The sequence below is a fragment of the Marmota flaviventris genome, chromosome 7 (genome assembly GCF_047511675.1).
Source record: "Marmota flaviventris isolate mMarFla1 chromosome 7, mMarFla1.hap1, whole genome shotgun sequence".
In the NCBI taxonomy this organism is placed as follows: domain Eukaryota; kingdom Metazoa; phylum Chordata; class Mammalia; order Rodentia; family Sciuridae; genus Marmota; species Marmota flaviventris.
In genome coordinates, this window is record NC_092504.1 from 122962693 (window position 1) to 122978302 (window position 15610).

Below are 15610 nucleotides of genomic sequence, written 5' to 3' on the forward strand. Positions count from 1 at the left end.
TATACCCAACCTTCACATAAAACACCATCTTCTGATGACATCCCAAGTTTATTTGTTGCAATCCTGGTTTCAGCTTTTTCAAAGTCTGTCTCTCTCTGCTTTTCTTTACTCTAAAAAGCTGTTCATTTTTATATACTTTTTGTAGTTTGCTCCTCTCTTTTTGGTAAGGTCATATTCTATCACAAAGAACTTAGAAGCAGAGCAAAAAATGCATCTCAAAATATTCAGCCATTAACAACTTAGTTTTCTGTATGTGAAGAGGGTAGATGCATTCTTCAGAGTGCTATCGAGACACACTGCCTTCCTCATTCATTTCATGCAGATTAGAAATCTATGCATGGATGAGCTTCATCACTGTAAAAGTAAAAGTAAGTGCAAATGAGAAGTCTTTTCTCATATTACTGGCATGATCAGGATTTTTAGGGCTAATCTTTCTATTTGGAAATAAAACCTGCAAGACATTATCAAACATGTAAATATTTGGTTTACATAAATATTTTTGGTTCAAAATGCACTCAAATCTGCTTTAAAATGCTTCAAAAACACTAAGCCACAACTCCCTCTTTGTGTTTGTTGCTTGAAACTCTTCGTTGGCCTCCCTGGCCTCTTGTCCTTTGTCACCCTTCCTTCTCCTGACTCCCCACCCCCATATATAATGTTCCTTAATATGGACTTATTTCTAGCACCAGCTTACCCCCAGGGAAATGCAGCCCATCCTGCCAGGTCTTTGGATGCTGAGCCATTCCCTGGTCCTCTCCTGCTTGAATGTGACCTCTTTTTTTCTGTCCCCAAATTGAATGTCATTTCTTTTGACCAGGCACATTTGATTTGTCCTATTGTGCATCCAACATGGCGATTTCTGCAGTTGCCTCAGCTACCTGATGAAGAGTGTGAGTCTCTCAAACCCCAATTCTGATTCTTGGTATTCCCTACAAAAGAAGGCACATATGGTTAGCATCTACTAGGCCCCAAGTAAATATTTGTTGAATTAAACAGAATTCAGAATGAGCCTATACGCCCGATCATAGACTAGTTCACACTAACCACTTTTATAAAACAAAATCCGTGGGTTTCCTCGGGAAGCCTATGATCCCACACGGTATCTGGATTACCATCCAATTATCACATGAATGAAGGACCACGTTTACCGAACATGCTGTTGACAAATTGACGAAATACAAAAATATTATTTGGAAAGCTGAGCCGCTTTTAAGTTTTCAACTTTTGCCTTTCTTCTCTGAAGAGGAATCTTTAATCTTGCTATTGAGGGGTCCCATGTATTCCAAAAAAAGAAAAAAAAAAGCAGATCAAAGATCTGAAAGATACATTATAAAAGCTGTGCCGTTATCGTCACCTCTGAGACTTCCATCCTGCAAACAAATCATTAGCTCAGAGAGCAGGCAATATTCTTTTAAGCAGAGGAACATGACCCCCTAAGGGAATAGAGCAGTGAGCAACTCGGGTCCCTAGATGAAATAGAACAGTGACTCACCAGCAAACCGCTCTCATCTCTGTGCCTTTCAGAAGGAATGCCGCGAATACAGGAACCTTCGTACTATTCTAATACTTAGTATGGTTGGGATGATTCATCCCCCTCCTTTTCTTTCCAATACTAAAACAAGAATAGAGTCTCCTCCCAAATTTTGGGATTTAGAAAACATATTTAAATTTATTGTACTTCAACAAAAGTATTCCAGGCATAGTTTGGTTAACTTCATTAGAAGTTAATGAACTTGATTGGCTCTGGGAGGCTTACAGGCCCATGAATTTCTGCTGAGTTCTTCAGAACAGACTTTTACCTTCCTTACTGGAACTATTATCTTTATAATCAAGGAGTTTTTTGGTTTTTTTTGGTAGAAAAAATTTGTTTTGCCTTTTGGAGATCATAGACCTAGATGGGGAAACAGCAACCTTTTCCTATTCAACTTAATAGCAGTGTTAATCTAGATGTGTAATTATAGCCATTTAAGTGCCAGCATTGTTAACCACATCATTGATGAAAATTATATCAGTAACATGGTTTTTTAATTCACTACCTTATTGTAGTCAAGTGTAAATTATATCAGAGAAATAAAATGCAAGTTCTAAGAATAGAAATAGATTAATATGCAGGCTAGGTTGGTACTTAAAGATACTTACTATTTTCTATGAAATGGAATATAAAGGTTACTTGAGTGGCAAAAAATATCACCCTGGTTTGATGAATCCTTTAATATTCCTACAGGAAAACAGTCAAAATCATGACCATCTCACAGCCCTTGGCTTATGTTGGCTGCATGTTGAACCCTGGGTTTAATGTCAGTCATTTTTTTACCCTTTCTTTGCTTGTGTGTTTCATTCTTGATTTAATCTTTCTAATGAAGTTAACCAAACTATGCTATGTGCATGTATATCACAATGTGTTCCAACTTTACATGGAACTATAATGCACCAAATTAAAATAAATAAATAGAAGGAAGACCAATAGAGGAAGGGTGTGAGGGGGAGAGAAAGAGGAGGAACTGGGGATTGAAATGGAGCAAACTATGTTATATGCACATGTGAACGGGTCAAAATGAACCTCACTATTATGTACAACTATAATGCACTAATAAAAGTATTTTTAAAAGGAGAAAAAAACAAACAAGAAAAAGCCACAGTCATGGTGGGTCCTCATTTTCTACTGTGATCATTTCTTCCTGTATGTATGTTAAATAACCCTACTGAATGAGGAGAAAGCTACCGAATCAGCCAAAAAGTCAGACCTCTGTCTCTAATAATATATTCAACCACATGACACAGAAAATGGAGATTCTAGTGAAAATTTTGACCAAATCACCTTCTGATAGCTTGGTATCACTGAGCAGGGCTATTTCATAAGAGCCCAGTGATCTGGGGTTTAAGGCCACATTAGCTCTGGGACAGAGAAAGTCAAGTTCCTTCAGCTTGTTAAGTTCAAAATAGATCATTGATAATATCCCTCTGGAACTGTCTATTGCTCTTGAGTTAAAGCATCTTTCTGAATGAATATGGTGTTTTGAAGTCCTTAAGAGATTTTCATGGGTGTTTTAATTCTCATTTTCCCCTCCCCACAAACATAAGTTTCCATGGCTTCCACAAAAGGGAAATTATTATGATTGTTGTTGTTGTTGTTATTATTATTATTATTATTATTATTATTATTATTATTCATTAAACAACTATATAAATACCAAGTACAAGTCTTTTATTTTATTTTATTTTTTAGTACCAGGGATTGAACCCAGGGGCACTTAACCACTGAGCCACATCCCCAGCCCTTTTTAAATTATTTAGAGACAAAGCTTCAGTGAGTTGCTTAGGGCAACTAAATTGCTGAGGCTGGCTTTGAACTCGAGATCCTCCTGCCTCAGCCTCCCAAGCCACTGGGATTACAGGTGTGCAACACCACGCCCACCTAAGTATGTGATTCTTATAACAGAATTTATAGTAATTTCTAGCTATCTGATAGCATGTGCAATTCTCTTTTCCCCAGTTGGCTCCAATGAGGTTGCTTAAGCTAGGGAACTACTTCATCTGAAGATGTTTGATTCACCTTCTGTTTCACCCCTCTTGCTTCTCAGCATTTCCTCCAGCCCTTCCCTTCCTCCACTGTTTTCTAGGGCTCCCAATTCCTGAACACGCCCACCTCTCCTCTCACCATTAGTCATTCTCCACTCACTCCAATTTGTAGCTGCTTCTCCCCTCCTCAATCTGGCACCCTTCCTACATCCTCTTCCCATCTTCTGAAAGTAAGTTAAAATCTTCTTGAGCTTTTTTTGAGTTTTACAGAATCATGCAATGATCAAGTTACATGGTACCAAAGAAATCCATGTTCCATACTTTTTATTCTCTGTCCATACTTTTTATGTCCCCTCTGTCATTCAATAATTTGTAAAACAAAGTAGATTTATAATCCAGTTCTCTAGAATTCTAGTACGAGAGTCTACACACATATGTTGCCATTTCTTTTATATTGCAGTACTTCTAGGTAGTTATAAGCCATGTCTAACGTGTTTAAAGATGGTATTTTAAAAATGGATAAAAATAATCATAGTGGAAAGAAACAGGCAAAACTACACTCCTGGCCAAGACGGAGTGACAGGGAGTCAAGATTTACTCTCCTGCTTTAAACAACTGACAGAATAAACAAAGCAAATAAGGCAACTCTTTGTAGACCCTGGACAGGACGGTGGTCCCTGACAAAGGGGAAACAAAGAAGCCAAGTGCATGTTTTGTCCCACGTACTGCATAGAGAAGGTTCCCAGTCTTGGCACGGGGAGGAGGGCCAAGGCAGAGCCCAGTGGGCTCCCTGAGTTGAGGGCTGAGTTGGCAGCACAGGAAGGCCTTGTGGCTAGAGTTCACAACCAAGAGAAAGAAAGGCCGGAGTGTAGCTCAGTGCCTAAAACGTGCAAGACCCTGGATCTGGTTCCCAGCCCTGCAGAAAAAGAAAACCTATAAGAAAGAGCTGCACGGAGAGAGTTAGCCCTTGCAGAGTTCTGCCATCTCAACTGAGTCCTAATCGTTATGCACACACGAAGAAACTACCAAAGGCTGGGGAAAGGACCACTCAGAAAAATCAGGTAGAACAATCCAACACTCGAACACAGCTGGAAATACTTTGTGACTCCACCAGTGTGGAAAACCTCCCAAACATGGGGCATTAGAAGGAGGACTCATTAAGGCCTTGCTTCATCATGGGGAAAAATTAGCTCTAGATGAAAGACTGCCTTGGTCACCTAACAGAGCTGGAAAGTGAGTATCAAAAGGATCAAAGTGTTTTCAAGTAACTTACCCGGGAAGAACAAAACTCAAGAATATTTATAGGAATAAAAAATATCTAGTAACCCAACAAGGTAAAATGTCCAGTATTGGACATGCAATCAAAATTATCTAGACATTCCAAGAAGCAGGAAAATATGACTCATAATGAGGAGAAGATAAATAAATAGAAACAGACCCCAAGAAGACACAAATGATAGAAATAGGAGACCAAATCATAAAACAGTTATTAAAACTGGAATTTCGTATGCCAGGTGGGGAACTTCCACAGTTCAGCTTTGGGACGGAGTTTCTTCTGTGCTCACACACTCAGTCTCTTCTTCGGGAGCTCCCTATTCTAGAAGCCACAGTCTCATGGCCTTGCAGTTGGGTCCCTTTAAAGGGCTGTGTTTAGTTACCACAACATTGTTGTTTTTCTCAGATTGCAGAGATATTTGCAGGCTTAGGGTGGGTCATGTGTTTTTTCCCTAGGTAACTTTCAGATCCAAATCATCACAGCTTTCTGTACACATGAGCCTTCGCTTTGTGGGTTTTGATGGTTTTCTTGTTATTTGCTACGAGAAATTGTTTCAGGCTTATTGTATACATCTTTAAATCCAGAACTAGAATCATCTACTTCTACAAGGAGGCTAAGAAAAATAGATATTTAAAAAAGCAGAAGGATTTCCAGTTTTCCAAGCACCATTTGTTGGAGATGCTATGTTTTCTCCAATGCATGTTTTTGGCACCTTTGTCTAATATAAGATAATTGTAATTTTGTGGGTTAGTCTCTGTGTCCTCTATTCTGTACCATTGGCCTACCAGTCTATTTTGGTGTGTTTTTAAACTATTGCTCTGAAGTATAGTTTAAGGTCTTGGTATAGCAATGCCATCTGCTTCACTCTTCCTGCTAAGGATTGCTTTAGCTATTCTAGATCTATTATTTTTCCATATGAATTTCATGACTGCTTTTTCTATTTCTATGAGGAATGCCACTGGGATTTTGATCATAATTGTACTAAATCTGTATAGTGCTTTTGGTAGTATAGTCATTTTGATAATATTAATTCTGACTATCCAAGAGCAAGATAGATCTTTCCATCTTCTAAGGTCTTCTGTGATTTCTTTCTTTAGGGTTCTGTAGTTTTTATTGTATAGATCTTTCACCTCTTTCGTCAAGTTGATTCCCAAGTTTTTTTTTTTTTTTGAGGCTATTGTAAATGGGATAGTTTTCCTCATTTCCCTGTCAGAGGATTTGTCAACAATATACAGAAATGCTTTTGATTTATGGGTGTTGATTTTATATCCTGCTACTTTGCCAAATTCATTTACTAGTTCTAGAAGTTTTCTGGTGGAGTTTTTGGCTCTTCTAGGTATAGAATCATATCATCAGCAAATAGCTCCAAAAAACCCAAATGCCAAATATTTTCTCTGATATAAGGTGACTGACTCATAGTGTGGGGTAGGGAGCTGGGGGAGCATGGGAGGGAAAGACAAACTCTAGATAGGGCAGAGGGGGTGGGAGGGGAAGGGAGGGGGCAGAGGGTTAGCAAGGATGGTGGAATGTGTTGACTCCCTTGGCTGCTAAATTAATGAACTCATAATTACCATCATTTTTATGGGAGATAAATTTCCCTATTTTATTCTTTTAATTGACAAAATTTATATATACTTATATACAATTGACATTTTACATATATGGGGGATGGCTAATTAACATATCTATTTCCTCACAAACTTATTTTTGTGGTGAGAACACTCAAACTTTACTCTCAGTAATTTTCAACATATTGTTATAGATTAAAGTCACTTGGTTGTGCAATTGATATCTTAATTTACTCTTTCTAGCTAAAACTTTTGAGTCCTTTGGCCAACATCTCTCCAACCACACAAATTTTCTATTTCCAAAGCTACTTTTAGCTGGGTTTTTGTTACTGGCAGCTAATGCCACTCTAAAAAGTCAAATGCCAAGCAATCATAGCCATTATTGTAGCCTCAGCAGTGAGCAAAGTGCCTGGCCCCTAAAGAGCACACGGAAGATTGGAACTGTGGAATTGTTTGTTGAATAAGCTACTTTATACCTTAGAATTTATTAAATACCTTTAAAGCATAGCCAGTATCTCAAAATCTGGCATTCTCTCTGAATTGTAAACATACCTCATATTCTCACTTAACCTCTTCCCAACTCAATTCCTTTCCTAATAAGAGCACTCACTTCTTCAGAACATCAAAGTTATATTAACATTGCTTTAAAAAAAATCAATCTGATTCAGCTAAAACAATATTGAAAGTCCTTTAACTTATTCAGAGCAATCAGGATTTTTTTTAAGTTGAAAGAAGACTACCTATGGTCTGCTAAAATTACTTAAACCAGAAATTAGGACAGTTATAACTAGTAAGTGATTGAAATCATTCAGGCATCATGGGGCAAGATAATTATGAGTTGTGAGGCCACGTGTGGATTTCTATTATAAAATTTGGGGGGAAGCCTTTACATTCAACTTTTGTAAACTATTCCTAAATTCCAAAGATTTCTTTTCTTCAGTATGAATCTACACCTTAAAAAAAAAAAGATTGTTAAAATTTTTAAATGATAAATCTTTCTATGAGGAATCTGGTGAAAGCTAAGTTCTCTCTCCTCTCTTCAGAAAAATATACAATTACTGCTTATAATGTCAGAGGGTTCCATAACCATTACTCAGGCAGAACACAGAAGTGCCAAGTGCCCTCCAGTATCTGGTTCTTTCCTCTTCTGGGCATGTGGAAGACTGCACTTCTCAGCCCCTACACACACACACACACACACACACACACACACAGGGCAGAGCTAGGACTAATCCTGGCCAGTAGGCTCTAGGAAAAAGTCACTTTTGAGCCAAAGCATAGGTGGGCCCACCTGAGACGCTGTGGCTGGTCCTTTCCCTGCTGCAGAGCATGAGGAAGACTTACCGGGAACAATGGAACTGCAAGACTGAAGCAGCCTGGGTCGCCACATGTCCACATGGGGAGCATCTGCCCTGGAATACGATTCCTATCTGCAGCCCACTTTGCACAAACACAGAATCCTCCTTTTTTGTGGTAAACCACTGAGCTCTTCAGAGTAGTTTGTTAACATGGCTTCATTTAGCCTGAACTCCCTCCAAAAGCTCCTGAATTCTTCGAGATGGTTCCCAGGGCCTCAGCAAGGGGAACTCCAATGGAAGAACCGGACAGTTTATGACAACTTAGACAGGATGTGGGTCTGCCTGTAACTTTTTTAAGAGTCAGAGACCCTTAAAATCCTTGTTTGGGGCATTCATTTCTAGTGGCAGCAAGTTTCATGAGACAAATAGAATATAAGCATTAAAATATATTCTCTCTGAACTCCGTGCTAGTGTCAAAATAAAGCATAACAATGTGAATCTGGTCTGCTAAACTTACTTAAATCATAGTAGATTATATATTTTCATAAATACCAAGAAAGGACATAGAGAACTCGGATTCAGCAATTGACAAGAATATAATGACAAAGGGAAAACATTGATTTGGAAAAGACAAATCAATACTTAATTATAACCAAATTTTCAAAGAAAAAGGACACCAGAATTTGAGCCTGAATTTCAGATTTCCCCCATTTAACACAGTTCACCCACCTTCATACATTTTCTATAACACAAGTGACAAGAATAAAGTATTTCATCAGAAGCTAATGCTCACTTCATTGGGAAATAATAACGTAGCTCTAGATCCCTCAGGTTGAAAGATCTTTTTTTTTTATTCTTCTTCTTCTTCTTCTTATTCCTTTTTTCCCCCTCTGAGAATCTCCTTCTCTATCTGCTGCCTTGGTTCAATAAAAGAGAATTCTTGATTGCTCAAACAAAAACGATACTTCTTTTAGATTCTGCTCACAGTTCTTGGTAGCTGATGGTGTTGCCAGTCTTAACTTTCCACTGCACACTGAACTCACCACTTCCAAGAAAAAAAAAAAAAAGGTGGCTAGGTTGCTCTAAGCCAGCTGTGCTTTAATTTTGTCTTAATTGCTAGCTTGAGAAGCTTATCAAGAGTTTGTTGGGTGGTTTAACCATAGCAAAGATCAGAGCAAATGCAGGAACCACAGCTGTATAAAGTTATTGTTTGAAGTTGTGGGAGAAATCAGTTATCAGCTGTCTCATTCCCAGTGAGGGATCTTTGCTTTATTCTAGCTCTCTTTTACTTGTGGTTATGGATTCCACATAACTGTGACTATGTAGGTAAGTGCTTTCTATCATTATTAGAATTTGGGGGTATAGACACACGCACACACACACACACAAAAAAAACAAACCCTCACCTATGTGTATTTCATCTTTCTTTGATAAGGCAATGTAAGGACAATTCTAGTCATTCTTGATCCATTTTTTCCTTCTGAAAAAAAAAAGTGGTATGTCATTTGTATTTAAAGAATGAAGATACTGAAGTCACAAGTTTTTGTTGGTTTCTAATTCTTTCTAAGCTTTCCCTGATTGGGGCTTTTTTAAAAACATTAATCCACATTCCCAGAGTTCACTTTCTTTAAATTCTTTTACTCCGTCCTTCTTGTATTTTTCACTCGCAGATAAGAGTGAATGTTCTGGCCAGGTGTGGTGATGCACACCTATAATTCCAGTGACAGAGGCAAGAAGATCACAAATTCAAACCCAGCCTCAGCAACTTAGTGAGGCCCTAGTCAACTTATGAGACCCGATCTCAAAAGAAAAAATTAAAGGACTTAAGATGTGGCTTATTGGTTAAGCACTTCTGAATTCAATCCCGTGTACTCCCCACCACCACCAAAAAGTCTATAGTATAATTTAGAAAAAAATAAATGTTTTTCATGACAAATATTCTTTTAGAAATTATTTATAGTGCCTTATAAGTGATGGCTGTCCTTAATAACAATCCCTAGATATATATTTCACTTTTCATAGGTGATGCTTGATTCCTGGGATTGAGCACAGTGTGCTCAACATGGGAAATATTGGGCGAGAATCTAATGAAAAGAAATACAAGTATATCTAATGCTAGAGACCAGTGTCTTGACCTTCCAGAAAAAAATCTTTGCATCACTATGAAAGTTCTTGAACATATTTATTTTCTGAAACTTCTGAACTACTGTGGCAATGCAATAAATATTAAAAACACTAAACAATATTCAATCTCCCCAAATCCCTTAAAACCAGTGTATTCAGGATTTTATTGTTTGTTTGTTTACCTCCCTTCATTTTTTCCTAACCTTCAATCAAAGATTTTGAGAAAATAAATGTTCTTTCATCATGCCTGTTAAGGTTAAACAAGACTGGACTTTGTTAAACCTATAGGGAAAATTAAAGTTATTTATTTTCAGTGTTATCCCTTTAAGAAATTGCATTTATTGACCTTCAACATGGAATTAGACACCTAAGAAGAGGAATACACACATTAATTTTAGCCTTAGAGAAATGAATCTGATTTTTCTGCCTAAGAAAATACATTTCATTGTATCTGCAGTTTAAACAGAGTATGTTTTGTGTTCATACTGAAGGAAGTTTAGTCCAACATTTTCAAAGATGTTCTAGTCTTGTTTATTAGATGCTATGATACTGGGAAGTAATGCATAATTTTCAAGTCTCATATACTTTAAATCCACATATTAAAATTAAAACGGAAAAAAATAATGAAATGAAGATTCAAAATCAATAGTTAACAAGAGAATTAGCTATGAAAATCAGGAGAACCGGGTCAAAATACCCATCATAAAATGTTGAGGTTACTATTTACCCCATTCAGATCTATTAGGCCCAGATTTCTATCATCACCCACTAACAGGATTATGAAAACAGGGAAATAAACCATACAAGCACCTCTAAGCAATAATTCCCTTTTATCACAATACAAAAAGAGCAGTTGTGTTGCAATCAATGTGAGCAAAATAAATAATTTTTTTTCAAAAAAAATTAATAGGCAGAGATGATCAGAATGATGTTATGATTGGGTCATAGAAATACTCCCTAAAAAATATAGATATTCAAATACCTACATTCACTACTTCTAATCTGAATGAATTCACTTGTTCCCTCACCTTCATCCAGGGCTTTATCTTGTAATTTTGTTTGAAATTTTATGTGATGGAAATATGAATACAGTATATTCCTTAGTAATTTGATTGGCAGGAAATAGAGAGCAAAACATTACAAGCACTACTTTTTAATAATTTATAATTACTTACATGAATCTACTAAGTTTAGGCACACAATTATATGACTAATTATGTTGAAAATCCAAGTGGATGCTTAAATAGATGACCATGCCCTGAGGCCCTCCCAGTTGTTTCTACTGTCTCATTTAACCATGCAAATGTTATTAAGCATTCCTGGCTAAAAATTTTCAAGCATGTGCAAGTGTAATTGCATAGATAATTATGCATAATACTGTCACTTCCTTTATCTAACACAGAAATTTTCTTTTTTGAAAAAATATCAGCTTTCTACGGGGTAGCTTTCTCAATACAAATATGATTTATGAATGATAAGAGAGTTAAACAATCTATTGCTCTTCAGGATTTCTTCTGAACTTTTTGCACATCACTTTGAAAATAAAGATCAAGTCATATGCTAAAATTAAAGCAAATTTAAAATATCTACAAATGAAAGAATCCGTGTTCACAAATAGATCCCATTGAAAGTATATTCAATAATCACAATTATGACACAATCGTACTTAGCTGAACCTAGGTCTATATAAAAACTTATATAAACAATAACAAGGACATAAAGGAACTGCCTACAAATAAAAATGAAGGCATCAATTGTTCAGGTTTGCATTTACCAAAGACAGGATTATATAAACAGCAAAAATTGTCTGGAAAAATATTTTAGTAGCACCTACATGTTAGCAGGTTATTTTTCATGAAAATTATTAAGGAATCTGAAAGTACAGAATCTTGCCTGATGCTGTCCCTTTCAGGTTGGATTCCGCACAGTTCAGTGTCACGAGTTACCAGTGCAAAGTTTAGTATGCATGCAGCTGATTGGTGGAGCCTGGCTCACATGACCCCACAACTACAAGGAAAGGTGGAAAATGAGGACCTTTTTCAGCACCTACAGTGAGACCAAATCTCTACCTCACACCTAATTTTTTTGTTCTTTTTTTTTTTTTTTTGGTTCTGGAGATTGGACCCAGAGGAGCTTTATCACTGAACTATATCCCCAGGCCTTTTTGTTTTTAGTTTTGTGATAGAGTCTCACTGACTTTCTGAGGGTCTCACTAAATTGCCAGGATTGGTCTTAAATTTGCAATTATCCTGCCTCATCCTCTGGAGTCACTGGGTATTACAGGAATGCACCAGCACATCCAGCTAAGGAATTTCTCTCTTTTTTCTTTTTTTCAATCTTTTTGTTTGTTTGTTTGTTACCAGGGATTGAACCATTGAATCCAGGGATGCTTAACCCCTGAGCCACATCCCCAGTCCCTTTTTATATTTTATTCAGAAACAGGGTCTCACTGAATTGCTTCAGGCCTCCCTAAATTGCTGAGACTGGCTTTGAACTTGGAATTCTCCTGCCTCCGCCTTCTGAGCCCCTGGATTACAGGATTAGCAATTTCTTAAAGATGGAAATGGAGGTTTAGTTGCTGCAGACAGCCTCTCAAAATAATGCTAAGTATAATGAAGAAAAAACAAAGAAAGCAGGCTAAGAGTATGGGAAGAGAGACTGGGCTTTCTGATGTCTATTTTTAAACAGAAGTTTACAAGAAACCTCTCAAAAGAGGCATGGAGTGAAAAGAAACCTGACTGAAATAGGAGTAAGTCCTGGACTATCTACAGTGGAGAGAAAGATACCCAGGGAATCTTATTCAACATGGCGGAGCAGGTTCATTGTTCTGGAAGGGGAGGTGTAAAGACCAATGTTTGAGGGGCAGCCAGTCAATTTAGAGCTTGTAAACCATGGTAATTACATTGGATTTTATTCCAGTTGTGATGAGAAATTATCACTGAGGTCTGAGGACCCTGACTTTTCAAAAAGATCACTTTGGCAGCCATGTGAAGAATGGGTTGGAAAGCAGTGGCCTCTTTTATAAAAACCTACAATAAAAAATATATTTTTGCCTTGTGACAAAATTGAATCAAGAGTTTGACAAAGATAATACTTACCCACTATATAAGCAGTCTGGTATTTTTCTATTATATTCTACCCCAAGCGAGCCTATTTTTTTTTTAGTGGTTTTAAAGAAATTGTAAGTGGGAGAATTTTTTTAAAAAACCAATGGAGTACTTTATTTTCTGAAAATTATTCCATTGCAACCAAATACATTTGGGATGGATATATACATACACATACACACACATATATGTATGTGTGTGTGTTTTAATTTATATATTTAAAAATTTTTCCCACATTTTTATTGATATATTATAGTAGTACATATTGATGGGATTTGTTGTTACATATTCATATATGCACACAGTATAAAAATATAATTTGACCAATAGCCAATATCACTCCTCAGCACTCCCCCTCCCTCCTCTCCCCCACCCCCCTGCCTTGGTCCCTTTCCTATAGTAATCTCCCTTTGATTTCTTTTATGTAAGTGGGTGATTCTTATGAGGAATGAGGAAAGATGACATTGAACTTAGAGATATTCACTGGTGACTGGAGATAATCCGTTGCATTTCCTATGATCTACAAATATTTCAAAGTGCCCTGTGGAAAATTAAACCTCACAATAAGCCTGAGGCAGTTTTAGTTTTTCAAGATGCAATTCAAGATCACTTGCACAAAATTTTACGGGGGGAGTATTACAAATGTATATTTTAGGGCCCCTCAGATTTAATGAATTGGAATCTCTAGTGACAAGCCTTGTGAATCTGCTTTTTAGTGACTAACCAGGTGATTCTTAAGTGTTTTAAGTTTTTCAGTACTTTAGGTGATAGTGCAAGGTCAGCTTTTCCTCATGAAAATATGCTATTTCATCAATATATGTAAACTCGTTTAGTGGGTCTTAAGGGATCAATTCCTTCTCTCCAAACACATCACATTGTGTATATTAAATAAGTACAGCCCTTAACATTGCATAACACCTCTATGAAGTGGTTTTTATCAATAACATTTCTTAGCAACACTGGTACTACTGTATATTATTATAAATCCACAAGCAGAAAACCAGAAAGCACTTCAAATGGGTGCTTTCATTCGTTGCTTTTATTCCTTTTGCTTCCTTTAGGTATGTTCGGAACAAGTCAAAGTTCCTTGAACTCTTTTCCTCCATCAATACTGGTCACTTCATAGTTTATCTAAATAATTGACTTCACTCGGTAGTTTTCCTTTCCCCTCCCAGTGCTTATAAAATCCTACTTGCCATGCAAGCCTACCTGCCCGTGTTAGATTGTAGCTAAATACCGTGCGTGGGCAGCGCACTGTCCTAGGTGGTCTATAGCAGCAGCATCTTTCCCGAGCTTTGCACACCATTGATTCTTACTGAACCTTATGCTGCACGGTAGCACAAGTGAAAATTTCTCACCGTGTGATTCTATTTAGATGCATTCTGGACGCAACAGGTTAGATGGTTACTCTAAAGAAAGCATTTTCAAACTATCATTAACCTGTGAGGGAAATTTTTCTCTACTTAGTTTTAAAACCAAATCCAGGAAACCCAAGACAGAAAGTATATTATGGCTCATGTACCTGCAAAAACAGTCTCCACGTCTGGCACATTTGACATTTGTGGAGAATGAATGGGTTTAATACTTGATGTCATAAAGTTATTTTGTAAAATGTTTTCCAATTTCAAGTTCACTTTGACTGCAGATGAAATAATATCCCCACATTAGTGAGATCGCTGTGGCAAAGCTTGTCCTCATCCCTTGGCCAAAGCAAAATATTCTGACTCATATGATGAGACATCAGAGGAATGAATCATCTCTCTTCAACTCAGCTTCAGAAACAAGGAGGGGACAGAATTCTTGTGTGTTGGTGGGGAAACATGGGGTTAAAGTGGACAGTGTTTCGGGAAGAGCTCAGTGGACTTGTGCTGGGGCGAAAGCCCGCACAGTCCCAGCTAATGACTCGTAGGTACCGAATCCTCAGGTCTCTCAGGTGGGTTCAGTCGATCGGCTTCAGCAGCGTGATGAAAAGGTTGAGATAAAATAAACTGACAGTTGCTACTCATCGTAGGCAGCAAGCTGTACCCAGGCAGCTGAGACCCTGGGAGCCCTCTTTCTTAAACAAAGGATTTCGCTGCAGTGAGCAATGAACTCAGGAAAAAAAAAAAAAATGGGGGCAGATTGGCAGCTGCTGACCGACAGGCGGAGGGAAAGGAAGGAAATGCAGTGATCGTGGGCTAATTAGAAACCATTCCCACCTACTTAATACCAACCCATTAAGCAGAAAACACTTTTCATCTCCACATGGCACTGTACCCCAATCAATACCCACCCACTGGCTGCCTGGGTGCCCACAAATGAATACACTGCAAGTTTAAGAATGCAGTAATTGATTTGGGACAGCGAATCGGCAGCTTTCACAGCCTATTTTCTGAAGCTACTAATGCAGTGTTTGTGATGCTTAGATAAAGTAATCATATCTGTAAACTGACAGCTGTCAAAAATCGACAAACATAGGGGAATGCCTAAGCATGCTAGACTTTACTTAAGCCATAATAGCAAACAATTGTGTAAGTCAATTTCCCCCACTTTGGGGGCAGTGACTCCGATATTTGACTTAAATGTCTTAATTATCAGTACCACTATTTCCACCCTCTGCGTAACACACACACACACACACACACACACACACACAATTTTTAAGACGACACACATGAAAAGTCTAGTAGGTGAATTTTACAATTATCTTATATTGCTTTCTTAGAGTGTGTTTGCGCA

General features: G+C 37.5%; 1 protein-coding gene across 1 annotated transcript in view; it reads left to right on the forward strand.

Annotated features, from left to right (window-relative positions):
- The window catches only part of Ttc29 (tetratricopeptide repeat domain 29), a 135253-nt gene extending 123413 nt beyond the window's left edge, over positions 1–11840 (forward strand). Inside the window, exon 10 of the mRNA XM_027926551.2 lies at positions 11698–11840. Coding sequence (XP_027782352.2) covers positions 11698–11840 — 143 coding nt within the window. The remainder of the gene's footprint in view (positions 1–11697) is intronic.
- Positions 11841–15610: the final 3770 nt, after the last annotated feature.